The sequence below is a fragment of the Pelodiscus sinensis genome, chromosome Z (genome assembly GCF_052426305.1).
Source record: "Pelodiscus sinensis isolate ZL-2025 chromosome Z, ASM5242630v1, whole genome shotgun sequence".
Lineage (NCBI taxonomy): Eukaryota > Metazoa > Chordata > Testudines > Trionychidae > Pelodiscus > Pelodiscus sinensis.
The window spans coordinates 866,188-893,896 of record NC_143085.1 but is presented as its reverse complement, the minus strand read 5'-3'; the positions used below and the strand labels follow the sequence as shown (position 1 = coordinate 893,896).

The window sequence follows — 27,709 nt, the reverse complement described above, 5'->3', positions numbered from 1 at the left end:
CCCCCCCCGGCACCGTCACTGTCACCCTGGGCTCCCCCCCCCGGCGCCGTCACTGTCACCCTGGGCTCTCCCCCCCCCCGGCGCCATCACTGTCACCCTGGGCTCTCCCCCCCCCCCAGCGCCGTCACTGTCATCCTGGGCTCTCCCCCCCCCCAGCGCCGTCACTGTCACCCTGGGCTCTCCCCCCCCCCGGCGCCATCACTGTCATCCTGGGCTCTCCCCCCCCCCCCCAGCGCCGTCACTGTCATCCTGGGCTCTCCCCCCCCCCCAGCGCCGTCACTGTCACCCTGGGCTCTCCCCCCCCCCGGCGCCATCACTGTCATCCTGGGCTCTCCCCCCCCCCCAGCGCCGTCACTGTCACCCTGGGCTCTCCCCCCCGGCGCCGTCACTGTCATCCTGGGCTCTCCCCCCCGGCGCCGTCACTGTCACCCTGGGCTCCCCCCCCCACGCCGTCACTGTCACCCTGGGCTCTCCCCCCCCCCGGCACCGTCACTGTCACCCTGGGCTCCCCCCCCCCGGCGCCGTCACTGTCATCCTGGGCTCTCCCCCCCCCCCAGCGCCGTCACTGTCATCCTGGGCTCTCCCCCCCCCCCCCAGCGCCGTCACTGTCACCCTGGGCTCTCCCCCCCCCCCGGCGCCGTCACTGTCACCCTGGGCTCTCCCCCCCAGCGCCGTCACTGTCATCCTGGGCTCTCCCCCCCCCCAGCGCCGTCACTGTCATCCTGGGCTCTCCCCCCCCCCCCAGTGCCGTCACTGTCACCCTGGGCTCTCCCCCCCCCCGGCGCCGTCACTGTCACCCTGGGCTCTCCCCCCCAGCGCCGTCACTGTCATCCTGGGCTCCCCCCCAGCCGTCACAGTTCCAGGCAGCCTGGGGCAGCTCCAAGTCTACCTGCAGCCTGCTAGCGCCCCAGGGGAGCACTGGGCCCCATTACCAGAGCAGGAGAGCCTCACTGCCTTGAATGGATTTCCCTTGCCTACAGCCTGTGCATGGGCTGGGCTCTGCCCCCTTGGGCAGGTGGCCCCCAGCAGAGACTCAGGACCCCGGCCACAGCGCTACCCGGGGCAGGGCAACTTCTGGGCTCGGGCCCCTGGCAAGGAGCTGAGTCCACGCACCCAGCCCAGCCTGTGTCCTGAGACCCGCTGCCATGATGACATGCCCAGGGTCATTCAGGAGTGCTGTGTCGGAGCTCAGCCTGGAGTTCAGGGCTCGAGCCCCCACCCAGCTCCACCACCTCTGGGCTCCCATTTCTGACCCACTGGCAGCCCAGGCCAGTGTCATCCTGTGTGCTGGCCCAGCTGGGAACAGGTTATGCCCAAGGACTGTGGCAGGGAACAGCCCCGCCGGGCTCCGTCTCTGCCAACTGGCCCGGATTTACCTCCCCGTGCAGGCGGGACTGGCGCCACACGCAGACAGCACCCGGAGTGAGCGCACAAGCACACCCCCCTCCCCCACTGTCCCCCCAGCTGGGCACCCAGGAGAGGCCCCAGCCCCGCCACCCCAGGGAGAACCGCGCCCTCTCCTTGCTCCCGGAGGCCAGGACTTTGCCCCTGCGCAGCAGCAATGGCCACGGCGCCCTACTGCCCCGATACACATTAACCCTCCCCCGCAGCTGGGGGCTCGCTCCCGCCTCACTGCTGGCATGGAGCCGTCTGGTGCCCAAGGCTGCCTCTGCTTGGCCAGGCCCAGCAAAGCCGCCCGCCAAGGGGCGCAACAGGCCCTTCCGTGCGCTGCCACGGCTCATTTATTGCAGATGCTCACACGTTTCCAGCTCTCTCCAGTGCTGGGCCCTGCCCGGCCACGCTCCAGCCCGGCTCCCCGGGGCCTGGCTTGGCCACGCTCCCGCCCAGCTCCCAGCCACGTTCCCGCCCGGCTCCTCAGGGCCTGGCTTGGCCACGCTCCCGCCCAGCTCTCTGGGGCCCGGCCACGCTCCAGCCCGGCTCCCCGGGGCCCGGCTTGGCCACGCTCCCGCCCAGCTCTCTGGGGCCCAGCCACGCTCCAGCCCGGCTCCCCGGGGCCTGGCTTGGCCACGCTCCCACCCGGCTCCCAGCCACGCTCCAGCCCGGCTCCTCGGGGCCTGGCTTGGCCACGCTCCCGCCCAGCTCTCTGGGGCCCAGCCACGCTCCCGCCCGGCTCCCCGGGGCGCGGCTTGACCACGCTCCCGCCCGGCTCCCCGGGGCCCGGCTTGGCCACGCTCCCGCCCGGCTCCCAGCCACGTTCCCACCCGGCTCCTCGGGGCCTGGCTTGGCCACGCTCCCGCCCAGCTCTCTGGGGCCCAGCCACGCTCCCGCCCGGCTCCCCGGGGCCCGGCTTGGCCACACTCCCGCCCGGCTCCCCGGGGCCCGGCTTGGCCACGCTCCCGCCCGGCTCCCCGGGGCCCAGCCACGCTCCCGCCCTCAGGAAGGGCTAGCCCATATTAAGTTTTAATGGAGCTGAGAGTCTCAAGCAATCCCAGGTCTCTGGACTGGGGCTTGAAGTAGACCATCAAGCATGAGAAGACTGGCAATGAAATAGCATCGCTGGAGCGGCCGCGTGGCCTGTAACCGGGGCGCCTGGCCAGCACTGCCGCGTGCGCGCTGCTTTGCACTGCGCTCAATCTCTGTGCCCGTTCCCATCGCTTACGGCTTCACACACAGAGGCACTGGGGCGCCCCAGCTGGGGAAGCCGCGGTTCAGCTGCCTGGGGGCCAAACCCAGCACATCCCAGCAGCTAGAGGCAGTGACCCTGCCGCGTCAGCGCCTTCGCTCCTGAACAAACAGCTACAAAAATACCAGCCTCACAATGGGTGGCAGGCAGCCAAGGCAGGCAGGGCCGGCCGGGAATGGAAAATGGATCCAGCATGCCAAGTCTGGCTGCTCCTTAGACACTGCCCGGAGGACTCGCCCCGGAACGCCTCGTGTGCCAAGCCGAGAGGAGCGAGTTCCAGGAGCCCTGTGCAGTCTCCAGAGCCAGCTCCGCTCCCTGCGCCTTCTCCCCGGGTGGGTTCCCACCCCAGCTCTCTGCGGCCTCGGGGAAGGCCTCATGCCGCCGTGGCTTGCACACGAGACCTTCCGGGCTTCTTGGAACCCTAGAATCGCAGGGCTGGCAGAGACCTCAGGCAAGAACCCAGCCAGGGCCCCAGTGTCTCCTGCTGGTGTTTAGCGCAGGGCAGGGGGCTCGTGGGCCCCGGGGCCGTGCGCTGGGCGGGTTCAGGAGATGCCGGTCTGGGCTCTCAGACGCAGTCGCAAAGGGCCCTGGCACTGCACCGCTACAGCTTCCCTTGGCAGCCTTGAGCCAGCGCTGGTGTGTCCGGCCCATCCCAAAGGTCTCTCAGTGGGTGGCAAGTCTCAGGGGCAGCCCGGAGCACCTGACAGGAACCTGGCGGCTGCAGCTGCGGCGTTGCTTAGAAGGGGCCCCAGGCCTCCTCGGGAGGTTTGTCCCGGGGGTTACCTGGGCAGCTCGGGTCCCAGCCAACAAGCACGTTTCTAGTGCGCAGCACATTGGAGAGGGAGCCTGGAACCGCTGGAGGTGGCGTCTCAAACACTGGACCGGCCCTGAGCCGCGGTCCCAGCACGCACCATGAAGGCCCCGAGGGCACAGGGAGGTGCTGCAGGCCCCCATTGCTGGGCCGGAAGGCCAGTGAAAGTCCCAGCAGGGCCTCCCGGCATGCAGGGCCAGGCGCAGCGAGCGCCACGAGGCTGCAGTTTGCCCTGCCCTTGGGGAGGAGCCGCGAGGCAGGAAACGAGCAGGGCGCTCGCCAAGGAAGCCACGACGTGGCGCACCCATCCTCCTGCCTCCACAGGCCCGGAGCCTATGGAAATGGGGGGCCCTCGCTCTCCAGTACAGAGCAAAGCACCCTCCCCACAAAGCCCAGACTGTCCTGCCCACCCAACGCCCCTTCCACCATGCAGCCCCCGTGAGCCCCCACACGGCCCTCAGGACCCGCCTGGACTCTCGTCAGCACGTCCCCAGCTAGAGCAACTGGTCCCAGCAGCTCCCTCGCCCCCTGGCACAGCTGCCCAGCTCTGGGCTCTCCCCTGGAGTCAGGCCCTCGCAAGTGCACCCTGCAATGCCCACAGCACAGGGGCTGTCAGGACACAGCCGGAGCCACACAAGAGGCCGTCAAACTGGTGGAAGCAGCTCCCCTCGGATCCTTGTGCACGATGATCCAGACTCCTCACCGGCCCCACTTCCACCCTCCGGGAGGGGTCAGGCCCCCGGAGCCATTGGCCGAGTCCCACTGCCAGGGGAGAAACCAGGGGTGCCCCAGGCTGGCTCCCTGCCTTGCCAGGGCCAGTCCTGAGAGCAGCCCCAGCAGGGGGCAGACTGGGCCCGTGCCGACCGCCCGGCCCGGCCCTGTTTGCGGAAAGTGGGTGTGGTGCGCGGCCAGAGCCAGTGGCCCTGCACTTTCCACTGGAAAAGCCATAAACCAAACTCCAGCTCTAAAAATAGAGCCAGCGATTGATCCAAGGGCTTCGTTCAGCCCCTTTGCAAGGGACGCGGCAGCCACAGCCAGCTCCGCAGCAGCTCCTGGGCTGGGCGGTACCGAGAGCGCGCCCCTCCCGGTGCCCCGCCCCCAGCCCCCGCCCCCGTCCGCAGACAGAGCCGGGTTACCGAGAGATCGCCCCTCCCGGTCCCCCGCCCCCAGCCCCCGCCCGCAGACAGAGCCGGGTTACCGAGAGATCGCCCCTCCCGGTCCCCCGCCCCCAGCCCCCGCCCGCAGACAGAGCCGGGTTACCGAGAGATCGCCCCTCCCGGTCCCCCGCCCCCAGCCCCCGCCCCCGTCCGCAGACAGAGCCGGGTTACCGAGAGATCGCCCCCCCCGGTCCCCCGCCCCCAGCCCCCGCCCGCAGACAGAGCCGGGTTACCGAGAGATCGCCCCTCCCGGTGCCCCGCCCCCAGCCCCCGCCCGCAGACAGAGCCGGGTTACCGAGAGATCGCCCCTCCCGGTCCCCCGCCCCCAGCCCCCGCCCCCGCCCGCAGACAGAGCCGGGTTACCGAGAGATCGCCCCTCCCGGTCCCCCGCCCCCAGCCCCCGCCCGCAGACAGAGCCGGGTTACCGAGAGATCGCCCCTCCCGGTCCCCCGCCCCCAGCCCCCGTCCGCAGACAGAGCCGGGTTACCGAGAGATCGCCCCTCCCGGTCCCCCGCCCCCAGCCCCCGCCCCCGCCCGCAGACAGAGCCGGGTTACCGAGAGATCGCCCCTCCCGGTCCCCCGCCCCCCACCCCCGCCTGCAGACAGAGCCGGGTTACCGAGAGATCGCCCCTCCCGGTCCCCCGCCCCCAGCCCCCGCCCCCGCCCGCAGACAGAGCCGGGTTACCGAGAGATCGCCCCTCCCGGTCCCCCGCCCCCCACCCCCGCCTGCAGACAGAGCCGGGTTACCGAGAGATCGCCCCTCCCGGTCCCCCGCCCCCAGCCCCCGCCCCCGCCTGCAGACAGAGCCGGGTTACCGAGAGATCGCCCCTCCCGGTCCCCCGCCCCCAGCCCCCGCCTGCAGACAGAGCCGGGTTACCGAGAGATCGCCCCTCCCGGTCCCCCGCCCCCAGCCCCCGCCCCCGCCTGCAGACAGAGCCGGGTTACCGAGAGATCGCCCCTCCCGGTCCCCCGCCCCCAGCCCCCGCCCCCGCCCGCAGACAGAGCCGGGTTACCGAGAGATCGCCCCTCCCGGTCCCCCGCCCCCAGCCCCCGCCCCCGTCCGCAGACAGAGCCGGGTTACCGAGAGATCGCCCCTCCCGGTCCTCCGCCCCCAGCCCCCGCCCGCAGACAGAGCCGGGTTACCGAGAGATCGCCCCTCCCGGTCCCCCGCCCCCAGCCCCCGCCCGCAGACAGAGCCGGGTTACCGAGAGATCGCCCCTCCCGGTCCTCCGCCCCCAGCCCCCGCCCGCAGACAGAGCCGGGTTACCGAGAGATCGCCCCTCCCGGTCCCCCGCCCCCCGCCCCCGCCTGCAGACAGAGCCGGGTTACCGAGAGATCGCCCCTCCCGGTCCCCCGCCCCCAGCCCCCGCCCGCAGACAGAGCCGGGTTACCGAGAGATCGCCCCTCCCGGTCCCCCAGCCCCCAGCCCCCGCCCCCGTCCGCAGACAGAGCCGGGTTACTGAGAGATCGCCCCTCCCAGTGCCCCGCCCCCAGCCCCCGCCCGCAGACAGAGCCGGGTTACCGAGAGCGCGCCCCTCCCGGTCCCCTGCCCCCAGCCCCCGCCCGCAGACAGAGCCGGGTTACCGAGAGATCGCCCCTCCCGGTCCCCTGCCCCCAGCCCCCGCCTGCAGACAGAGCCGGGTTACTGAGAGATCGCCCCTCCCGGTCCCCAGCCCCCGCCCCCGCCCGCAGACAGAGCCGGGTTACCGAGAGATCGCCCCTCCCGGTCCCCTGCCCCCAGCCCCCGCCTGCAGACAGAGTCGGGTTACCGAGAGATCGCCCCCCCCGGTCCCCCGCCCCCCGCCCCCGCCCGCAGACAGAGCCGGGTTACCGAGAGATCGCCCCTCCCGGTCCCCCGCCTCCCACCCCCGCCCGCAGAGAGAGCCGGGTTACCGAGAGATCGCCCCCCCCAGCGCCCCACTTTCTGGAGATGGAGACGTGTGATGCAGCAGAGTCGAGAGACTCTGATTACAACAGTCGTCTCCCCAAGGAGCCCCCAGACTCCACGAGAGACGGGCAGCTGGCGCGCATGGAGCCACAGCCCAGTTTGCCGGAGCCCGCTGGAGCGCTGGCCGGTTCCCAGCAGTGGGTGCAAGGAGCCCCTCTGGGAAGCCATCAATGCACCAGCAGCAAGATCTAAATCCTCGCCGGTATAAAAGGCTCCAAGAAAAGCAGACGGGTGACTGCCTGTGCCAGCTGTTCCCCCCAGGGTCCCGTCCCTCACCCACACAGGCCGCTCTCTGGCTTTGCTACGGGCCCGTGCTCCCTGGATGCCCAGGGCCAGACTGCCCTAGTCACTGGCCGTAACGGGGCATGGGGAGGGAGCATTCCTGGCTCTCTGCTAACCATGACTCAGCAGCGAGATAGGCAGAGAGCCCCAAGCTGCCGTAAAATATGGCCCCAAACGGCTGTCATGGAAAAAGCAGCTTTGATAAAAGCCCCAACCCCGAGAGGAATGCTCCTGCAACCCTAATGAAACGCCACCTTCCTTCCACAAGCCAGGCCCTGCGGCCCAGGCACCCAGCCCAGCAGCGTCAGGAAGTGGACAGTGGAAGAGGCACCCGCCCTGATTCCCAGCATCCGAGAGGGACAGAAAGCCAAGTGCCCACGCAGAGCACAGGTCGCGCTTCCAATGCATCGTCAGGTGGCACTGCCCCTGGAAGGATGCAGCACTGTTGTCCGTCATTAGGGTTCAGAGTTAACGCCCATGGAGCCAGATGAACGTCATTCCCTGCGCTGCTGTTTCTAGTGACAGGACCAGACAGCGCTGCTCTGGGGCCCTGCAGAATGGCTGGCTCCCCGGCAAATCATTTTAAGGACAATGACATTTCAAGCCCCATCAAAAGCATTGGGGTGGCCAGAACATTGCTGGTTTGGTGCATTCCCCATAGCCACCCAGGCCAACACGGATCTCAGCAGGCGGCCCCACGGACCCACCTGTCACCACAGCACTCCCAGCCCCCACCCCTGGGGAAAGCTCGGCTCCAACTCCACCTCGGTCCCTGCCCGTGCTGGGCAAGGGAGGGCAGGAGCAGAGGGGGTGCACCAAGCCTGCAGAGGCTCGGGGGGGGAGGGGAGAGGACTGTGGCCCCTGGCAGCTGGAGGGACCGGTGCCTCCCGGCAACCCCCCTGCAGCACAAGGCGCAGTCAGCTGCGGGGGGATGCGAGGAGCAGCGGCCTGGACTCTGCCAGGGGCAGCAGGCACCAGCAAGAGGGACAGCGTCTCACCAGCTCATCCAGGTTCCTGAGGTCGCACAAGGAGCGTCTCTGCGCCCTGCTCGGGCACACAGGGGCTGCGCGGCCCAGGGCCTGGCTGCCCTGCTGGGTCTCCAGCCCCCCGCAGGCTCTCTGGTCCCACATCTCCTCCTCTATCTCCTCCTCCATCTGGATCAGCGTGGGGGCCAGCATCCCCAGCTTGGAGCCCCTCCTGGCCACCTCCAGCAGGCACAGCACGAAGTTCTTCTCGTTCTTCTTCAGCACCAGGTCGTTGGTCTCGAACATCAGCACGTCCGGGATGCCCAGGTCCTGCCGGCACCACTGGATGAAATTGGAGACGTTGACCCTGGCCACGAAGGAGCCGGGCACCGCGCCTTTGGCCTGGTAGACAACCTCGGCCCGGGGCACCCGCCTGCGGGCGGCCGCTTGTGGGTGCTGCTGCTGGAAGGCCAGGGCGGTGCGGGTGACGTTGTTGGCATGTTGGCAGAGGACACACCCGGTCTCCAGGAGCTCCATGAAATTCTCCACCTGGATCTTCAGGCCATAGAGGGCGTGGAGCCATTCAGCCAGGTCCTCCTCCATGGCATAGAGGTACTCCTCGCTGGACCGGAAGGGCCGGATGCTCTTGGATGCCGCGGACTGGATGTTGCTCTGCTCAGCCATCCTGCAGCTGGTCCCTGCGGGGAGACGACCCACCTGAGAGAAAGGCAGGGGGCCCCTTCCCCCCACGCGCCGGTGGGGCCGCAGATCGCATTGTGCCTCAGTTTCCCCCGCTGTAACCTGGGCCGCAGAGCCACACCCACGTGCACGTCGGGGGCTGGCTTCAGCAGTGCCCAGAAACCCCGAACCCGCCGGTGCCCGGCGGCCCGCGACCGGCCGCGGAGTTTTCCTCTCCCGCCCCGCCCCCAAGGCCGGGCTGCGCCCAGGCCCCACCACGGGCTCCCTGCTAGCGGGGGGCCCGCCCGGCCACGGGGAGCCCGGCAGGGGCCGGCCCCGCTGCCAAGTCACTGGCCGCTCACCTGAGTCGCCGGCCCCGCGCCGCCCCGCAGCAGCTGCTCCTCGCCGGCCGGCCGGGCGCTCGGCTCCCCGGCTCCGCCCCGCCCGGGCTGCGGAAACTCCCCGCGGGGCCGCGTTAAAGCCGCAGCGCAGCCGGGCGGGGCGAGCGGCCGGCGCCCCGGGGAGCGGCTCCGTGGGCAGGGCCCTCTGTTCAGCGGGCGGCAGCCGCGGTGCGCTGGCCGGAAGGTCCCTGCCTCAGTTTCCCTGCCGGCCCAGCGCCGCTCAGCGGGGCCAGGGACGGCGGTTCCCCGGGCTGGGAGGACTCACCGGGCCCTGCGGCTCCCTGGGTGCCCAGGGGCAGACTGGGCGGCTGGCAGCCCAGCCTGCGGCCCCGCTGGGGTAGGGGGCCCTGGCTCTGCTGCTTGGGGCATGCGGCCTGGTGGGGCAGGGGAGCTTGGGGCCAGGGTCATGCTGCCTGGCCCAGGCCTATGGGTCCTGGGGGGGGGGGGAGCACACTGTCCCCCTCTAGCCCAGGGCTCCTCTGGAGTGAGGGCAGGTCTGGGACTCTGCTACCCAGCCAGGACCCTCTTCCCCTCTGGGGTGGCGCCGGGCCCTCCTCGGGGACAGAGGGCTGGGTCTGCTCCACTCACCCCCGGTCACTCTGCAGTATAACTGTGCTCTGTGCTCTCTGCCCCCGTGGTCCTTTCAGAGCACAGCCGTCCCTGCTCTCAGCCCCCTCCCTTGCCTTGTTATGGACAGCAGCCCCATTCCAGGCATTTCCCATTGTCCTGGCACAGCCAAACCCTGAGTTTGCTTTACGGTCCAAAAAGAGGAAGCTGCCTGTCCAATCTGGTGGTTCTAGCTCTTACCACTAGCGGAGGAGTTCTTGAACAGGCTCAGACAGACAGCCGCACAAACTACAATGTACAGAGAGATTGGCACAATCGATTCTGCCTGTCATACCTGCCTGGCACGAGGACTTGAACCCGGCAGGGCTGTGCAGATCCCAAACTGGCATTGTCCACTTGAAAGGAAACCCAGACTAAACAGTTCCATGGAATCTCGGTCCCAGGCGTGTCCCTGGGTTCACGGAAAGCTAAGTCAGGCGTTGGTTTGCGCTGGGAGCCTGCCACGAGGCCGGGTCCTCAGTAATGGGCCCCTACGGGAAGGAGCCAGTTCTTTGCGCAGGTTTTCTTTGGACACGGAGGAGCTGTGTCTTTAAGACATTACATGATCTAACTCTTCCTGCCTGGGAGGCAGCCAGTTCGGCCGGTATTTGTCAGCCACTGAATCATGACTTCATTGTCCAGTTCAAATATTTAAAGCACTGGCAGCGGCACAGAGAAATCCACAGCAGTTTGCCAGCAGAAGGAGAGAAGCAGGTTCCCGAAGAGGCTGTAGCCAATGTCGCTGGAGGCTCTTGGAGAAACGTGGTCTCATGGGGATGCCAGAGTCAGGTGCACCAGGGCCAGAACTGTTCGTAGTCATAGCTGTGGCATTTAAGTTCAAACAGGGGAATTACTCAAAAATGAGGAGGTTAGTTACACAGAAATTAAAAGGCAGTGACGAGAGCCAAATCCCTGCAAACTTTTTAAAGACACAATAATAGAGGCCTAACTTAAATGTATACCCCAAATTAAAAAACATAGCAAGAGACCTAAAAAAGAGTCACTATGGCTTAACCACCATGTAAAAGAAGCAGTGAGGGTCAAAAAGGCATCTTTCAAGAAGTGGAAGTCCAATCCCAGTGAGATAAATAGAAAGGAACAGAAACACTGTCAAATCAAGTGTCAAAATGTAATAAGAAAAGCAAAAAAGATTTTGAGGAACAGCTAGCCAAAAACTAAAAAAAATAGCAAAATGTTTAAGTCCATTAGAAGCAGGAAGCCTGCTAAAAAAACAGTGGGTCCTCTAGAAAATCAAGATACAAAAGGAGCAATCAAGGATGATAAAGCCATTGAGGAGAAGCTAAATGATTTCTTTGCATCAGTCTTCACAGCTGACAGTGCCGGACCAAGCCATAGCTGTGCCTCGAGCAGCAGGCGCACGGAGCATGCGCAGCTCGGCCCCAGGTGCGCGGAGGATGCACGGCCCCGGGCACGCAGCGCATGCGCAGCCCGGCCCCAGGTGTGCGGTGCATGTGCGGCCCCGCCCCTGGGTGCACGGCGCCCCTTCACACTTCAATCAGGCGCCCCCCATAGGTTGGTGCCCCGGGCAGCGGTGCAGCTAGCCCCCCCCTTAATCCTGACAGCTGAGGATGTTGGGGAGATTCCCAAACCTGCACCGTCCTTTGTGGGTGATGAATCTGAGGAACTGTCCCGGATTGAAGTGTCATTAGAGGAGGTTTTGGAACAAATAGAAAAATTTAACATGAACAAATCACCGGGTCCGGACGGCATTCATCCAAGGGTTCTAAAAGAACTCAAATGGGAAATTGCAGAACTGTTAACTGTGGTTTGTAGCCTTTAAATCGGCTTCCGTACCTACTGTCTGGAAGGTAGTTAACGTGATCACACCAATATTTAAAAAGGGCTCTAGAGGTGATCCTGGCAATGACAGACCAGTAAGTCTAACATTGGTACCGGGCAAATTAGCTGAAACTATAGTAAAGAATACAATTGTCAGGCACATGGATGAACATAATTTGTTTGGCAAAAGTCAACATGGTTTCTGTAAAGGGAAATCCTGTCTTACTAATCTATTAGAGTTCTTTGAAGAGGTTAACCAACATGCGGACAAGGGGGATCCAGTAGATATAGTATACTTGGATTTTCAGAAAGCCTTTGACAAGGTCCCTCACAAAAGGCTCTTGTGTAAATTACATTGTCATGGGATAAGAGGGAAGGTCCTTTCTTGGATTGAGAACTGGGTAAAAGACAGGAAACAAAGGGGAGGAATAAATGTCAGACCCTTGGGGGACCCCACTAGTTATCTCTCATCACTCAGAAAACTGACCATTGATTCCTACCCTTTGCTTCCTGTCTTTTAACCAGTTACCAGTCCATGAAAGGACCTTCCCTCTTATCCCATGGCAACTTACTTAAGGGCCTTTGGTGAGGGACCTTGTCAAAGGCTTTCTGGAAATCTAAGTACACTACATCCACCAGACCCCCTTGTCCATATGTTTGTTGATCCCCTCAAAGAACCTAGCAGATTATTAAGGCATGATTTTCCTTTACAGAAACCATGTTGCCTTTCCCCCAACAAATTATGTTCATCCATGTGCCTGACAATTTTATTCTTTACTATAGTTTCCACTAATTTGCCCAGTACTGACGTTTGACTTCTCGATCTGTAATTGCCAGGATCACCTCTAGAGCCCTTTTTATGTATTGGTGTTACATTAGCTATCTTCCAGTCATTAGGTACAGAAACCGATTTAAAGGATAGGCTACAAACCATAGTTAATAATTCTGCAATTTCCCATTTGAGTTCTTTCAGAACTCTTGGGTGTGTGCTATCTGGTCCCGGTGACTTGTCACTGCTAAGTTTATCAGTTTGTTCCAAATCCTCCCCTCATGACACCTCAGTTTGGGACAATTCCTCAGATTTGTCACCTAAAAAGAATAGCTCAGGTTTGGGAATCTCCCCAATATCCTCAGCCATGAAGACTGAAGCAAAGAATTCATTTAGCTTCTCTGCAATGACTTTATCATCTTTGAGGGCTCCTTTAGCATCTAGATCACCCAGGGGCCCACTGCTTGTTTACCCAGCTTCCTGCTCCTGATGTACTTAAAACACATTTTGCTATTACTTTTTGATTGCACTTAGCAATCCTGTACTGGGGCAAAGGTGACACCTAGTGGACACTCGCGGCAATGCACTTAGCAATCCTGTACTGGGGCAACAGCGACACCCGGTGGCCGCTCCCAGTGATGCATGTAGCAATTCTCTAATGGAGGAATTTAAAAAACAAGGAATAGTCCTGCAGCACCTTAAAGACTAACCGAACATGTAGCTGGGATCATGTGACCCGCAGTGGCCACTCACTGCAATGCATGCACAGCTCTGTAAGGGAGAGAGTGACCCTCGGTGGCGCCTTGCTGAAACGCATGCAACATTATCCAAGGCACCGGGTGACACTCGGGCATGTCTACACTGGGAAGTTAGTAATAAAACTAACCTCAAGATGATTCTCACCAACCACCACAGGACATACCACACTAATACCAACCCTGGTACCTTCCCTTGCAACAAACCCCGTCGCCAGCTTTATCCACATATTCACTCTACTGATATCATTATTGGACCTAACCAAGTGAGTTACAAGATCAAGAACACATATTCCTGCGCATCCAGAAATATAATCTATGCTATCGTGTGCCGAAAGTGTCCGTCTGCTATGTACATTGGACAAACATCTCAGACACTTCGCCAAAGGATCAATGCCCACAAAACAGATATCAGACAGGAGCACAAAGAGAAAACAGTTTCTTGCCATTTCAACGACTTAATTATCTGCATCCTGCTTCAGAAGCCTTTTAAATCTGCACTTGAAATGGAATCCTCTGAACTGTCATTCATGCTAAAATTCGACACTCTACGTGGGGGTCTCAACAAAGACTTTAGCTATCTTACCCATTACAAAGATAGCTTCCCCAATTATCACCTCTAATATCATTAGCTCACAGACATTTACCTCCCCCCTCCCCACATCCTCCTTATGTTCTGAAATTTGATTTGTCCTTTTCATATGTGTTCATTTTTTTAATTGTATCCTTTGGTATATATGGTTGTGACTACTTTCTTCCACTATTTGATCTGAGGAAGTGGGTCTGGCCCACGAAAGCTCATCATCTAATAAACCATCTTGTTAGTCTTTAAAGTGCTACATTGTCCTGTATTTTGTCTCAGCTACACCAGACTAACACGGCTACATTTCTATCACTAACAACTCCCCACATCGTTATTTTGAACCAGCACGTCCACACTACCAGTTCCCATCGAAATAGCACAGAATTGGACCAAATAGCATGTTCATGCTGACTAGAGCCTGAATCGCATTCAAGCCCCCTGGAAGTGCTCTGGGAGGCATCAGGAGAGCAGTAGCTGTCCTGCAGCTGCTTGCTGAGGCTAGCTAAGACTGGAGCTTCAAGGGGCTCCTCTCTACCACTGCATCTCACACGCCTCTTCTCCATTGCCTACCCCCTGCGTGCTCTGGTTGCCCCTGGGGACGCCCAAGGAGCTGGAGTTGCCGCAAAGCAGTGCCAGGCTCTTGGGCCTCCTGCTGCACCTCACAGCGGAGTTCATGCGGACTGCCCACAAGGTGCTGTAGCAGGACGGTGACCAGCTCAGCCTGGGAGACCTCTTCACCATTCTCCTCCAGACTCCCTGCAACGCTGCTTCCAGGAACCCTATGATTCTATAGGTGGTCAGGGCCATCAATGCCATCCTGCTGCAGAGGGTCATCACGCTGGGCAACATGGACCCCTCATCACTGGCTTTGCTGCCATGGGCTTCCCCAGCTGCAGGGGGGAGAGCATTGACAGCATGCACATCCCCATCCTGGCCCCCGCCCACCAGGCCTCTTACTAATCAATAGGAAGGGGATTTTCCCCCAGTGCTGCAGCCCCCATGGTCGGGGAAGGCACACAATGCTCGTGTCTTCTGGAACTCCACAGGATGTGCACCAGCACTTTTTTCCCCAACGGCACCGTCAGCGTCAGGGACATGGACATGCCCACGTGCCTGCTGGGGGACACAGCCTACCCTTTGCTCCCCTGTACATTGGCAACCTGGACCCCACCAAAGAACACTTCCACACCAGGCTCAGCAGGATTGACTGACCTTAGCGGGATTCTCTCTACCATGACTAATGTCTTCGTTCATCACTAATAGGGGATAATCAATCATGGCGTCAGCCTACCACACCTCTTCACGTGAGAGATAAATCAGCACGCGGCACCTTTGCCATGCTGATGCCTCAGTGCCTTGATTTCCCTCCACCCAGCCACAGCATCCTCAGGTGAAACCTGCTCTCAGACGTGCCCCCTGCACCCACATGCACTAGCAGCAACATGGCCAGCTTGGAAGGGTCAGCACGAAGGGCTGAGGGGGGGCTATCAAGCTCTGGTCAGCGCTAAGGGCTGATGGGGGGGCTATCGTGCTCTGGTCAGCGCTAAGGGCTGAGGGGGGGCTCTGGCCATTGCTGAGGACTGACGGGGGGCCTGTCGCACTCTAGTCAGTGCTAAGGGCCGAGGGGGGGCCTGTCGCACTCTAGTCAGTGCTAAGGGCCGAGGGGGGGCCTGTCGCTCTCTGGTCAGCGCTAAGGCCGAGGGGGGGCCTGTCGCACTCTAGTCAGTGCTAAGGGCCGAGGGGGGGCCTGTCGCTCTCTGGTCAGCGCTAAGGCCGAGGGGGGGCCTGTCGCTCTCTGGTCAGCGCTAAGGGCCGAGGGGGGGCCTGTCGCTCTCTGGTCAGCGCTAAGGGCCGAGGGGGGGCCTGTCGCTCTCTGGTCAGCGCTAAGGGCCGAGGGGGGGCCTGTCGCTCTCTGGTCAGCGCTAAGGGCCGAGGGGGGGCCTGTCGCACTCTAGTCAGTGCTAAGGGCCGAGGGGGGGCCTGTCGCACTCTAGTCAGTGCTAAGGGCCGAGGGGGGGCCTGTCGCTCTCTGGTCAGCGCTAAGGCCGAGGGGGGGCCTGTCGCACTCTAGTCAGTGCTAAGGGCCGAGGGGGGGCCTGTCGCTCTCTGGTCAGCGCTAAGGCCGAGGGGGGCCTGTCGCTCTCTGGTCAGCGCTAAGGGCCGAGGGGGGGCCTGTCGCTCTCTGGTCAGCGCTAAGGGCCGAGGGGGGCCTGTCGCTCTCTGGTCAGCGCTAAGGGCCGAGGGGGGGCCTGTCGCTCTCTGGTCAGCACTAAGGCCGAGGGGGGGGCCTGTCGCTCTCTGGTCAGCGCTAAGGGCCGAGGGGGGGCCTGTCGCTCTCTGGTCAGCGCTAAGGCCAAGGAGGGGCCTGTCGCTCTCTGGTCATTGCTGAGGACTGATGGGGGGCCTGTCGCACTCTAGTCAGTGCTAAGGGCCGAGGGGGGGCCTGTCGCTCTCTGGTCAGCGCTAAGGGCCGAGGGGGGGCTCTGGTCATTGCTGAGGACTGATGGGGGGCCTGTCGCTCTCTGGTCAGCGCTAAGGGCCAAGGGGGGGCCTGTCGCACTCTAGTCAGTGCTAAGGGCCGAGGGGGGGCCTGTCGCTCTCTGGTCAGCGCTAAGGGCCGAGGGGGGGCCTGTCACGCTCTGGTCAGCGCTAAGGGCCGAGGGGGGGCTCTGGTCATTGCTGAGGACTGATGGGGGGGCCTGTCGCTCTCTGGTCAGCGCTAAGGGCCAAGGGGGGGCCTGTCGCACTCTAGTCAGTGCTAAGGGCCGAGGGGGGGCCTGTCGCTCTCTGGTCAGCGCTAAGGGCCGAGGGGGGGCCTGTCACGCTCTGGTCAGCACTAAGGCCAAGGGGGGCTCTGGTCATTGCTGAGGACTGATGGGGGCCTGTCGCTCTCTGGTCAGCACTAAGGCCGAGGGGGGGCCTGTCGCGCTCTGGTCAGTGCTAAGGCCGAGGGGGCCTGTCATGCTCTGGTCAGCGCTAAGGCCGAGGGGGGGCTTTGGTCATTGCTGAGGACTGATGGGGGGCCTGTCGCGCTCTGGTCAGCGCTAAGGCCGAGGGGCCTGTCGCGCTCTGGTCAGCGCTAAGGCCGAGGGGGGCCTGTCACGCTCTGGTCAGCGCTAAGGGCCGAGGGGGGGCCTGTCGCTCTCTGGTCAGCGCTAAGGCCGAGGGGGGGCCTGTCGCTCTCTGGTCAGCGCTAAGGGCCGAGGGGGGGCCTGTCGCTCTCTGGTCAGCGCTAAGGCCGAGGGGGGGCCTGTCGCTCTCTGGTCAGCGCTAAGGGCCGAGGGGGGGCCTGTCGCTCTCTGGTCAGCGCTAAGGGCCGAGGGGGGGCCTGTCGCTCTCTGGTCAGCGCTAAGGCCGAGGGGGGGCCTGTCGCTCTCTGGTCAGCGCTAAGGGCCGAGGGGGGGCCTGTCGCTCTCTGGTCAGCGCTAAGGGCCGAGGGGGGGCCTGTCGCTCTCTGGTCAGCGCTAAGGGCCGAGGGGGGGCCTGTCGCTCTCTGGTCAGCGCTAAGGGCCGAGGGGGGGCCTGTCGCTCTCTGGTCAGCGCTAAGGGCCGAGGGGGGGCCTGTCGCTCTCTGGTCAGCGCTAAGGGCCGAGGGGGGGCCTGTCGCTCTCTGGTCAGCGCTAAGGGCCGAGGAGGGGCCTGTCGCTCTCTGGTCAGCGCTAAGGGCCGAGGGGGGGCCTGTCGCTCTCTGGTCAGCGCTAAGGGCCGAGGGGGGGCCTGTCGCTCTCTGGTCAGCGCTAAGGGCCGAGGGGGGGCCTGTCGCTCTCTGGTCAGCGCTAAGGGCCGAGGGGGGGCCTGTCGCTCTCTGGTCAGCGCTAAGGCCGAGGGGGGGGGCCTGTCACGCTCTGGTCAGCGCTAAGGCCGGGGGGAGGGCCTGTCGCTCTCTGGTCAGCGCTAAGGGCCGAGGGGGGGCCTGTCGCTCTCTGGTCAGCGCTAAGGCCGAGGGGGGGCCTGTCACGCTCTGGTCAGCGCTAAGGCCGGGGGGAGGGCCTGTCACGCTCTGGTCAGTGCTAAGGGCCGAGGGGGGGCCTGTCACACTCTGGTCAGCGCTAAGGGCCGAAGGGGGGCCTGTCGCGCTCTGGTCAGCGCTAAGGGCCGAGGGGGGGCCTGTCGCTCTCTGGTCAGTGCTAAGGGCCGAGGGGGGGCCTGTCGCTCTCTGGTCAGTGCTAAGGGCCGAGGGGGGGCCTGTCGCTCTCTGGTCAGCGCTAAGGGCCGAGGGGGGGCCTGTCGCTCTCTGGTCAGCGCTAAGGCCGAGGGGCCTGTCGCGCTCTGGTCAGCGCTAAGGCCGAGGGGGGCCTGTCACGCTCTGGTCAGCGCTAAGGCCGGGGGGGGGCCTGTCACGCTCTGGTCAGCGCTAAGGGCCGAGGGGGGGGGGGCCTGTCACACTCTGGTCAGCGCTAAGGGCCGAGGGGGGGCCTGTCGCGCTCTGGTCAGCGCTAAGGGCCGAGGGGGGGCCTGTCGCTCTCTGGTCAGCGCTAAGGGCCGAGGGGGGGCCTGTCGCTCTCTGGTCAGCGCTAAGGGCCGAGGGGGGGCCTGTCGCTCTCTGGTCAGTGCTAAGGGCCGAGGGGGGGCCTGTCGCTCTCTGGTCAGCGCTAAGGGCCGAAGGGGGGGGGCCTGTCGCTCTCTGGTCAGCGCTAAGGCCGAGGGGGCCTGTCGCGCTCTGGTCAGCGCTAAGGCCGAGGGGGCCTGTCACGCTCTGGTCAGCGCTAAGGCCGAGGGGGGGGGGGGCCTGTCGCGCTCTGGTCAGCGCTAAGGCCGGGGGGGGGGGGGGGGGGGGGCCTGTCACGCTCTGGTCAGTGCTAAGGGCCGAGGGGGGGCCTGTCGCTCTCTGGTCAGCGCTAAGGGCCGAGGGGGGGCCTGTCGCTCTCTGGTCAGCGCTAAGGGCCGAGGGGGGGCCTGTCGCTCTCTGGTCAGTGCTAAGGGCCGAGGGGGGGCCTGTCGCTCTCTGGTCAGTGCTAAGGGCCGAGGGGGGGCCTGTCGCTCTCTGGTCAGCGCTAAGGCCGAGGGGGGGCCTGTCGCTCTCTGGTCAGCACGAAGGCTGAGGGGGGCTCTGGTCATTGCTGAGGACTGATGGGGGCCTGTCGCTCTCTGGTCAGCACTAAGGGCCGAGGGGGGGCCTGTCGCTCTCTGGTCAGCGCTAAGGCCGAGGGGGGCCTGTCGCTCTCTGGTCAGCGCTAAGGGCCGAGGGGGGGCCTGTCGCTCTCTGGTCAGCGCTAACGGCCGAGGGGGGGCCTGTCGCTCTCTGGTCAGCGCTAAGGGCCGAGGGGGGCCTGTCGCTCTCTGGTCAGCGCGAAGGCCGAGGGGCCTGTCGCTCTCTGGTCAGCGCTAAGGGCCGAGGGGGGGCCTGTCGCTCTCTGGTCAGCGCTAAGGGCCGAGGGGGGGCCTGTCGCTCTCTGGTCAGCGCTAAGGGCCGAGGGGGGGCCTGTCGCTCTCTGGTCAGCGCTAAGGGCCGAGGGGGGGCCTGTCGCTCTCTGGTCAGCGCTAAGGGCCGGGGGGGGCCTGTCGCTCTCTGGTCAGCGCTAAGGGCCGAGGGGGGGCCTGTCGCTCTCTGGTCAGCGCTAAGGGCCGAGGGGGGCCTGTCGCTCTCTGGTCAGCGCTAAGGCCGAGGGGGGGCCTGTCGCTCTCTGGTCAGCGCTAAGGGCCGGGGGGGGCCTGTCGCTCTCTGGTCAGCGCTAAGGGCCGAGGGGGGGCCTGTCGCTCTCTGGTCAGCGCTAAGGGCCGAGGGGGGGCCTGTCGCTCTCTGGTCAGCGCTAAGGGCCGAGGGGGGCCTGTCGCTCTCTGGTCAGCGCTAAGGCCGAGGGGGGGCCTGTCGCTCTCTGGTCAGCGCTAAGGCCGAGGGGCGGCCTGTCGCTCTCTGGTCAGCGCTAAGGCCGAGGGGGGGCCTGTCGCTCTCTGGTCAGCGCTAAGGCCGAGGGGGGCCTGTCGCTCTCTGGTCAGCGCTAAGGGCCGAGGGGGGCCTGTCGCTCTCTGGTCAGCGCTAAGGCCGAGGGGGGCCTGTCGCTCTCTGGTCAGCGCTAAGGGCCGAGGGGGGGCCTGTCGCTCTCTGGTCAGCGCTAAGGGCCGAGGGGGGGCCTGTCGCTCTCTGGTCAGCGCTAAGGGCCGAGGGGGGGCCTGTCGCTCTCTGGTCAGCGCTAAGGGCCGAGGGGGGGCCTGTCGCTCTCTGGTCAGCGCTAAGGGCCGAGGGGGGGCCTGTCGCTCTCTGGTCAGCGCTAAGGCCGAGGGGGGGCCTGTCGCTCTCTGGTCAGCGCTAAGGGCCGAGGGGGGGCCTGTCGCGCTCTGGTCAGCGCTAAGGGCCGAGGGGGGGCCTGTCGCTCTCTGGTCAGCGCTAAGGCCGAGGGGGGGCCTGTCGCGCTCTGGTCAGCGCTAAGGCCGAGGGGGGCCTGTCGCTCTCTGGTCAGCGCTAAGGGCCGGGGGGGGCCTGTCGCTCTCTGGTCAGCGCTAAGGGCCGAGGGGGGCCTGTCGCTCTCTGGTCAGCGCTAAGGCCGAGGGGGGGCCTGTCGCTCTCTGGTCAGCGCTAAGGGCCGAGGGGGGGCCTGTCGCTCTCTGGTCAGCGCTAAGGGCCGAGGGGGGCCTGTCGCTCTCTGGTCAGCGCTAAGGGCCGAGGGGGGGGCCTGTCGCTCTCTGGTCAGCGCTAAGGGCCGAGGGGGGGCCTGTCGCTCTCTGGTCAGCGCTAAGGGCCGAGGGGGGGCCTGTCGCTCTCTGGTCAGCGCTAAGGGCCGAGGGGGGGCCTGTCGCTCTCTGGTCAGCGCTAAGGGCCGAGGAGGGGCCTGTCGCTCTCTGGTCAGCGCTAAGGGCCGAGGGGGGGCCTGTCGCTCTCTGGTCAGCGCTAAGGGCCGAGGGGGGGCCTGTCGCTCTCTGGTCAGCGCTAAGGGCCGAGGGGGGCCTGTCGCTCTCTGGTCAGCGCTAAGGCCGAGGGGGGGCCTGTCGCTCTCTGGTCAGCGCTAAGGGCCGAGGGGGGCCTGTCGCTCTCTGGTCAGCGCTAAGGCCGAGGGGGGGCCTGTCGCTCTCTGGTCAGCGCTAAGGGCCGAGGAGGGGGCCTGTCGCTCTCTGGTCAGCGCTAAGGCCGAGGGGGGGCCTGTCGCTCTCTGGTCAGCGCTAAGGGCCGAGGGGGGGCCTGTCGCTCTCTGGTCAGCGCTAAGGGCCGAGGGGGGGCCTGTCGCTCTCTGGTCAGCGCTAAGGGCCGGGGGGGGCCTGTCGCTCTCTGGTCAGCGCTAAGGGCCGAGGGGGGCCTGTCGCTCTCTGGTCAGCGCTAAGGGCCGAGGGGGGGCCTGTCGCTCTCTGGTCAGCGCTAAGGGCCGAGGGGGGGCCTGTCGCTCTCTGGTCAGCGCTAAGGCCGAGGGGGGGCCTGTCGCTCTCTGGTCAGCGCTAAGGGCCGAGGGGGGCCTGTCGCTCTCTGGTCAGCGCTAAGGCCGAGGGGGGGCCTGTCGCTCTCTGGTCAGCGCTAAGGTCGAGGGGGCCTATCGCTCTCTGGTCAGCGCTAAGGGCCGAGGGGGGGGCCTGTCGCTCTCTGGTCAGCGCTAAGGGCCGAGGGGGGCCTGTCGCTCTCTGGTCAGCGCTAAGGGCCGAGGGGGGGCCTGTCGCTCTCTGGTCAGCGCTAAGGGCCGAGGGGGGGCCTGTCGCTCTCTGGTCAGCGCTAAGGGCCGGGGGGGGGCCTGTCGCTCTCTGGTCAGCGCTAAGGGCCGAGGGGGGGCCTGTCGCTCTCTGGTCAGCGCTAAGGGCCGAGGGGGGGCCTGTCGCTCTCTGGTCAGCGCTAAGGGCCGAGGGGGGGGGCCTGTCGCTCTCTGGTCAGCGCTAAGGCCGAGGGGGGCCTGTCGCTCTCTGGTCAGCGCTAAGGGCCGAGGGGGGGCCTGTCGCTCTCTGGTCAGCGCTAAGGGCCGAGGGGGGGCCTGTCGCTCTCTGGTCAGCGCTAAGGGCCGAGGGGGGGGGCCTGTCGCTCTCTGGTCAGCGCTAAGGCCGAGGGGGGGCCTGTCGCTCTCTGGTCAGCGCTAAGGGCCGAGGGGGGCCTGTCGCTCTCTGGTCAGCGCTAAGGGCCGAGGGGGGGCCTGTCGCTCTCTGGTCAGCGCTAAGGGCCGAGGGGGGGCCTGTCGCTCTCTGGTCAGCGCTAAGGGCCGAGGGGGGCCTGTCGCTCTCTGGTCAGCGCTAAGGGCCGAGGGGGGGCCTGTCGCTCTCTGGTCAGCGCTAAGGGCCGAGGGGGGCCTGTCGCTCTCTGGTCAGCGCTAAGGGCCGAGGGGGGCCTGTCGCTCTCTGGTCAGCGCTAAGGGCCGAGGGGGGGCCTGTCGCTCTCTGGTCAGCGCTAAGGGCCGAGGGGGGCCTGTCGCTCTCTGGTCAGCGCTAAGGCCGAGGGGGGGCCTGTCGCTCTCTGGTCAGCGCTAAGGGCCGAGGGGGGGCCTGTCGCTCTCTGGTCAGCGCTAAGGGCCGAGGGGGGGCCTGTCGCTCTCTGGTCAGCGCTAAGGGCCGAGGGGGGGCCTGTCGCTCTCTGGTCAGCGCTAAGGGCCGAGGGGGGGCCTGTCGCTCTCTGGTCAGCGCTAAGGGCCGAGGGGGGGCCTGTCGCTCTCTGGTCAGCGCTAAGGCCGAGGGGGGGCCTGTCGCTCTCTGGTCAGCGCTAAGGGCCGAGGGGGGGCCTGTCGCTCTCTGGTCAGCGCTAAGGCCGAGGGGGGGCCTGTCGCTCTCTGGTCAGCGCTAAGGCCGAGGGGGGGCCTGTCGCTCTCTGGTCAGCGCTAAGGCCGAGGGGGGGCCTGTCGCTCTCTGGTCAGCGCTAAGGCCGAGGGGGGGCCTGTCGCTCTCTGGTCAGCGCTAAGGGCCGAGGGGGGGCCTGTCGCTCTCTGGTCAGCGCTAAGGCCGAGGGGGGGCCTGTCGCTCTCTGGTCAGCGCTAAGGGCCGAGGGGGGGCCTGTCGCTCTCTGGTCAGCGCTAAGGGCCGAGGGGGGGCCTGTCGCTCTCTGGTCAGCGCTAAGGGCCGAGGGGGGGCCTGTCGCTCTCTGGTCAGTGCTAAGGGCCGAGGGGGGGCCTGTCGCTCTCTGGTCAGCGCTAAGGGCCGAGGGGGGGCCTGTCGCTCTCTGGTCAGCGCTAAGGGCCGAGGGGGGGCCTGTCGCTCTCTGGTCAGCGCTAAGGGCCGAGGGGGGGGCCTGTCGCTCTCTGGTCAGCGCTAAGGGCCGAGGGGGGGCCTGTCGCTCTCTGGTCAGCGCTAAGGCCGAGGGGGGGCCTGTCGCTCTCTGGTCAGCGCTAAGGGCCGAGGGGGGGCCTGTCGCTCTCTGGTCAGCGCTAAGGGCCGAGGGGGGGCCTGTCGCTCTCTGGTCAGCGCTAAGGCCGAGGGGGGGCCTGTCGCTCTCTGGTCAGCGCTAAGGGCCGAGGGGGGGCCTGTCGCTCTCTGGTCAGCGCTAAGGGCCGAGGGGGGGCCTGTCGCTCTCTGGTCAGCGCTAAGGGCCGAGGGGGGGCCTGTCGCTCTCTGGTCAGCGCTAAGGGCCGAGGGGGGGCCTGTCGCTCTCTGGTCAGCGCTAAGGCCGAGGGGGGGCTCTGGTCAGCGCTAAGGGCCGAGGGGGGGCCTGTCGCGCTCTGGTCAGCGCTAAGGGCCGAGGGGGGGCCTGTCGCTCTCTGGTCAGCGCTAAGGGCCGAGGGGGGGCCTGTCGCTCTCTGGTCAGCGCTAAGGGCCGAGGGGGGGCCTGTCGCGCTCTGGTCAGCGCTAAGGGCCGAGGGGGGGCCTGTCGCTCTCTGGTCAGCGCTAAGGCCGAGGGGGGGCCTGTCGCTCTCTGGTCAGCGCTAAGGGCCGAGGGGGGGCCTGTCGCTCTCTGGTCAGCGCTAAGGCCGAGGGGGGGCCTGTCGCTCTCTGGTCAGCGCTAAGGGCCGAGGGGGGCCTGTCGCTCTCTGGTCAGCGCTAAGGGCCGAGGGGGGCCTGTCGCTCTCTGGTCAGCGCTAAGGGCCGAGGGGGGGCCTGTCGCTCTCTGGTCAGCGCTAAGGGCCGAGGGGGGCCTGTCGCTCTCTGGTCAGCGCTAAGGGCCGAGGGGGGGGCCTGTCGCTCTCTGGTCAGCGCTAAGGCCGAGGGGGGCCTGTCGCTCTCTGGTCAGCGCTAAGGGCCGAGGGGGGGGCCTGTCGCTCTCTGGTCAGCGCTAAGGGCCGAGGGGGGGGGCCTGTCGCTCTCTGGTCAGCGCTAAGGGCCGAGGGGGGGCCTGTCGCTCTCTGGTCAGCGCTAAGGGCCGAGGGGGGGCCTGTCGCTCTCTGGTCAGCGCTAAGGGCCGGGGGGGGCCTGTCGCTCTCTGGTCAGCGCTAAGGCCGAGGGGGGGCCTGTCGCTCTCTGGTCAGCGCTAAGGGCCGAGGGGGGGCCTGTCGCTCTCTGGTCAGCGCTAAGGGCCGAGGGGGGGCCTGTCGCTCTCTGGTCAGCGCTAAGGGCCGAGGGGGGGCCTGTCGCTCTCTGGTCAGCGCTAAGGGCCGAGGGGGGGCCTGTCGCTCTCTGGTCAGTGCTAAGGGCCGAGGGGGGGCCTGTCGCTCTCTGGTCAGCGCTAAGGGCCGGGGGGGGCCTGTCGCTCTCTGGTCAGCGCTAAGGCCGAGGGGGGGCCTGTCGCTCTCTGGTCAGCGCTAAGGCCGAGGGGGGGCCTGTCGCTCTCTGGTCAGCGCTAAGGGCCGAGGGGGGGCCTGTCGCGCTCTGGTCAGCGCTAAGGCCGAGGGGGGGCCTGTCGCTCTCTGGTCAGCGCTAAGGGCCGAGGGGGGGGCCTGTCGCTCTCTGGTCAGCGCTAAGGGCCGAGGGGGGGCCTGTCGCTCTCTGGTCAGCGCTAAGGGCCGAGGGGGGCCTGTCGCGCTCTGGTCAGCGCTAAGGGCCGAGGGGGGGGGCCTGTCGCTCTCTGGTCAGCGCTAAGGGCCGAGGGGGGGCCTGTCGCTCTCTGGTCAGTGCTAAGGCCGAGGGGGGCCTGTCGCTCTCTGGTCAGCGCTAAGGGCCGAGGGGGGGCCTGTCGCTCTCTGGTCAGTGCTAAGGCCGAGGGGGGGCCTGTCGCTCTCTGGTCAGCACTAAGGCCGAGGGGGGGCCTGTCGCTCTCTGGTCAGCGCTAAGGGCCGAGGGGGGCCTGTCGCTCTCTGGTCAGCGCTAAGGGCCGAGGGGGGGCCTGTCGCTCTCTGGTCAGCGCTAAGGGCCGAGGGGGGGCCTGTCGCTCTCTGGTCAGCGCTAAGGGCCGAGGGGGGGCCTGTCGCTCTCTGGTCAGCGCTAAGGCCGAGGGGGGCCTGTCGCTCTCTGGTCAGCGCTAAGGCCGAGGGGGGGCCTGTCGCTCTCTGGTCAGCGCTAAGGGCCGAGGGGGCCTGTCGCTCTCTGGTCAGCGCTAAGGGCCGAGGGGGGCCTGTCGCTCTCTGGTCAGTGCTAAGGGCCGAGGGGGGGCCTGTCGCTCTCTGGTCAGCGCTAAGGGCCGAGGGGGCCTATCGCTCTCTGGTCAGCGCTAAGGCCGAGGGGGGCCTGTCGCTCTCTGGTCAGCGCTAAGGGCCGAGGGGGGGCCTGTCGCTCTCTGGTCAGCGCTAAGGGCCGAGGGGGGGCCTGTCGCTCTCTGGTCAGCGCTAAGGGCCGAGGGGGGGCCTGTCGCTCTCTGGTCAGCGCTAAGGCCGAGGGGGGGCCTGTCGCTCTCTGGTCAGCGCTAAGGGCCGAGGGGGGGCCTGTCGCTCTCTGGTCAGCGCTAAGGGCCGAGGGGGGGCCTGTCGCTCTCTGGTCAGCGCTAAGGGCCGAGGGGGGGCCTGTCGCTCTCTGGTCAGCGCTAAGGGCCGAGGGGGGGCCTGTCGCTCTCTGGTCAGCGCTAAGGCCGAGGGGGGGCCTGTCGCTCTCTGGTCAGCGCTAAGGCCGAGGGGGGGCCTGTCGCTCTCTGGTCAGCGCTAAGGCCGAGGGGGGCCTGTCGCTCTCTGGTCAGCGCTAAGGGCCGAGGGGGGGCCTGTCGCTCTCTGGTCAGCGCTAAGGGCCGAGGGGGGGGGCCTGTCGCTCTCTGGTCAGCGCTAAGGCCGAGGGGGGGCCTGTCGCTCTCTGGTCAGCGCTAAGGGCCGAGGGGGGGCCTGTCGCTCTCTGGTCAGTGCTAAGGCCGAGGGGGGGCCTGTCGCTCTCTGGTCAGCGCTAAGGGCCGAGGGGGGGCCTGTCGCTCTCTGGTCAGCGCTAAGGGCCGAGGGGGGGCCTGTCGCTCTCTGGTCAGCGCTAAGGCCGAGGGGGGGCCTGTCGCTCTCTGGTCAGCGCTAAGGCCGAGGGGGGCCTGTCGCTCTCTGGTCAGCGCTAAGGGCCGAGGGGGGGCCTGTCGCTCTCTGGTCAGCGCTAAGGGCCGAGGGGGGGCCTGTCGCTCTCTGGTCAGTGCTAAGGGCCGAGGGGGGGCCTGTCGCTCTCTGGTCAGCGCTAAGGGCCGAGGGGGGGCCTGTCGCTCTCTGGTCAGCGCTAAGGGCCGAGGGGGGGCCTGTCGCTCTCTGGTCAGTGCTAAGGCCGAGGGGGGGCCTGTCGCTCTCTGGTCAGCGCTAAGGGCCGAGGGGGGCCTGTCGCTCTCTGGTCAGCGCTAAGGGCCGAGGGGGGGCCTGTCGCTCTCTGGTCAGCGCTAAGGGCCGAGGGGGGGCCTGTCGCTCTCTGGTCAGCGCTAAGGGCCGAGGGGGGGGCCTGTCGCTCTCTGGTCAGCGCTAAGGGCCGAGGGGGGGCCTGTCGCTCTCTGGTCAGCGCTAAGGCCGAGGGGGGGCCTGTCGCTCTCTGGTCAGCGCTAAGGGCCGAGGGGGGGCCTGTCGCTCTCTGGTCAGCGCTAAGGGCCGAGGGGGGGCCTGTCGCTCTCTGGTCAGCGCTAAGGGCCGAGGGGGGGCCTGTCGCTCTCTGGTCAGCGCTAAGGGCCGAGGGGGGGCCTGTCGCTCTCTGGTCAGCGCTAAGGGCCGAGGGGGGGCCTGTCGCTCTCTGGTCAGCGCTAAGGGCCGAGGGGGGGCCTGTCGCTCTCTGGTCAGCGCTAAGGGCCGAGGGGGGGCCTGTCGCTCTCTGGTCAGCGCTAAGGGCCGAGGGGGGGCCTGTTGCTCTCTGGTCAGCGCTAAGGGCCGAGGGGGGGCCTGTCGCTCTCTGGTCAGCGCTAAGGGCCGAGGGGGGGCCTGTCGCTCTCTGGTCAGCGCTAAGGCCGAGGGGGGGCCTGTCGCTCTCTGGTCAGCGCTAAGGGCCGAGGGGGGGCCTGTCGCTCTCTGGTCAGTGCTAAGGCCGAGGGGGGGCCTGTCGCTCTCTGGTCAGCGCTAAGGCCGAGGGGGGGCCTGTCGCTCTCTGGTCAGCGCTAAGGGCCGAGGGGGGGCCTGTCGCTCTCTGGTCAGTGCTAAGGCCGAGGGGGGGCCTGTCGCTCTCTGGTCAGCGCTAAGGCCGAGGGGGGGCCTGTCGCTCTCTGGTCAGCGCTAAGGCCGAGGGGGGGCCTGTCACGCTCTGGTCAGCGCTAAGGCCGAGGGGGGGCCTGTCGCTCTCTGGTCAGCGCTAAGGCCGAGGGGGGGCTCTGGTCAGCGCCAAGGGCCTGCAATGCCACAGGCTACTTGGGCTAGGCTGGGCCCACGCCAGGGCTGGCCTTACCGTGAGGCGAGCTGAGACGGCCTCCTCAGGTGCCAGACTCTGCGGTGGCGCCACTAGGACCCAGGGTGTAGAAACTTGTTTCTGCTGCTGGTGCAGCAAGGGAACATGGGGGCGTCATTTGAGCTTCCCGCCTCAAGTGCCAAAATTTTGTGGGCTGGTTCTGCCCACATCGGTCGAGCCACCGCTTAACTGGTAAGGCCCACACAGTGTTATTTCACGGTTAACATGGTACGGACATGGCATAATTCCCCCATGACATTAGCTCATTGCACTGAAACCCGCACAATGACGTCAGAGCTCTACCCACAGCTGTATGCAATACATCACAGCGGCGCACTGTGACGGTGCAATACATCACAGCGGCGCACTGTGACCGTGCAATGACATCACAGCGGCGCGCTGTGACCGTGCAATACATCACAGCGGCGCACTGTGACCGTGCAATGACATCACAGCGGCGCGCTGTGACCGTGCAATACATCACAGCGGTGCGCTGTGACCGTGCAATGACATCACAGAGGCGCGCTGTGACCGTGCAATGACATCACAGTGCTGTGCTGTGACCGTGCAATGACATCACAGAGGCGCACTGTGACCGTGCAATGACATCACAGCGGTGCGCTGTGACCGTGCAATGACATCACAGAGGCGCGCTGTGACCGTGCAATGACATCACAGTGCTGTGCTGTGACCGTGCAATGACATCACAGAGGCGCGCTGTGACCGTGCAATGACATCACAGCGGCACCCCAGTGCTCCATGTCCCCGGCACTGCAGGCTAGCTCAATGTGACCC

General features: G+C 66.1%; 1 protein-coding gene across 3 annotated transcripts in view; it reads right to left on the bottom strand.

Moving 5' to 3' along the window:
• GAS2L1 (growth arrest specific 2 like 1) overlaps positions 1–27,361 on the bottom strand; it is a 51,629-nt gene extending 24,268 nt beyond the window's left edge. The window contains exons 1-3 of one of the 3 annotated variants that reach the window (XM_075897919.2): positions 26,915–27,361; positions 9,788–10,314; positions 7,841–8,505 (exon numbers count right to left, since the gene is read on the bottom strand). In XM_075897919.2, the coding sequence (XP_075754034.1) occupies positions 7,841–8,505; positions 9,788–9,842 (720 nt within the window). In that variant the 5' untranslated portion in view covers positions 9,843–10,314; positions 26,915–27,361. Of the gene's footprint in view, positions 1–7,840; positions 8,506–8,847; positions 8,999–9,474; positions 9,677–9,787; positions 10,315–26,914 lie in introns of those variants that run through there. The other 2 variants (XM_075897921.2, XM_075897920.2) reach the window with 2 other exon arrangements.
• Between the last annotated feature and the right edge of the window lie 348 nt (positions 27,362–27,709).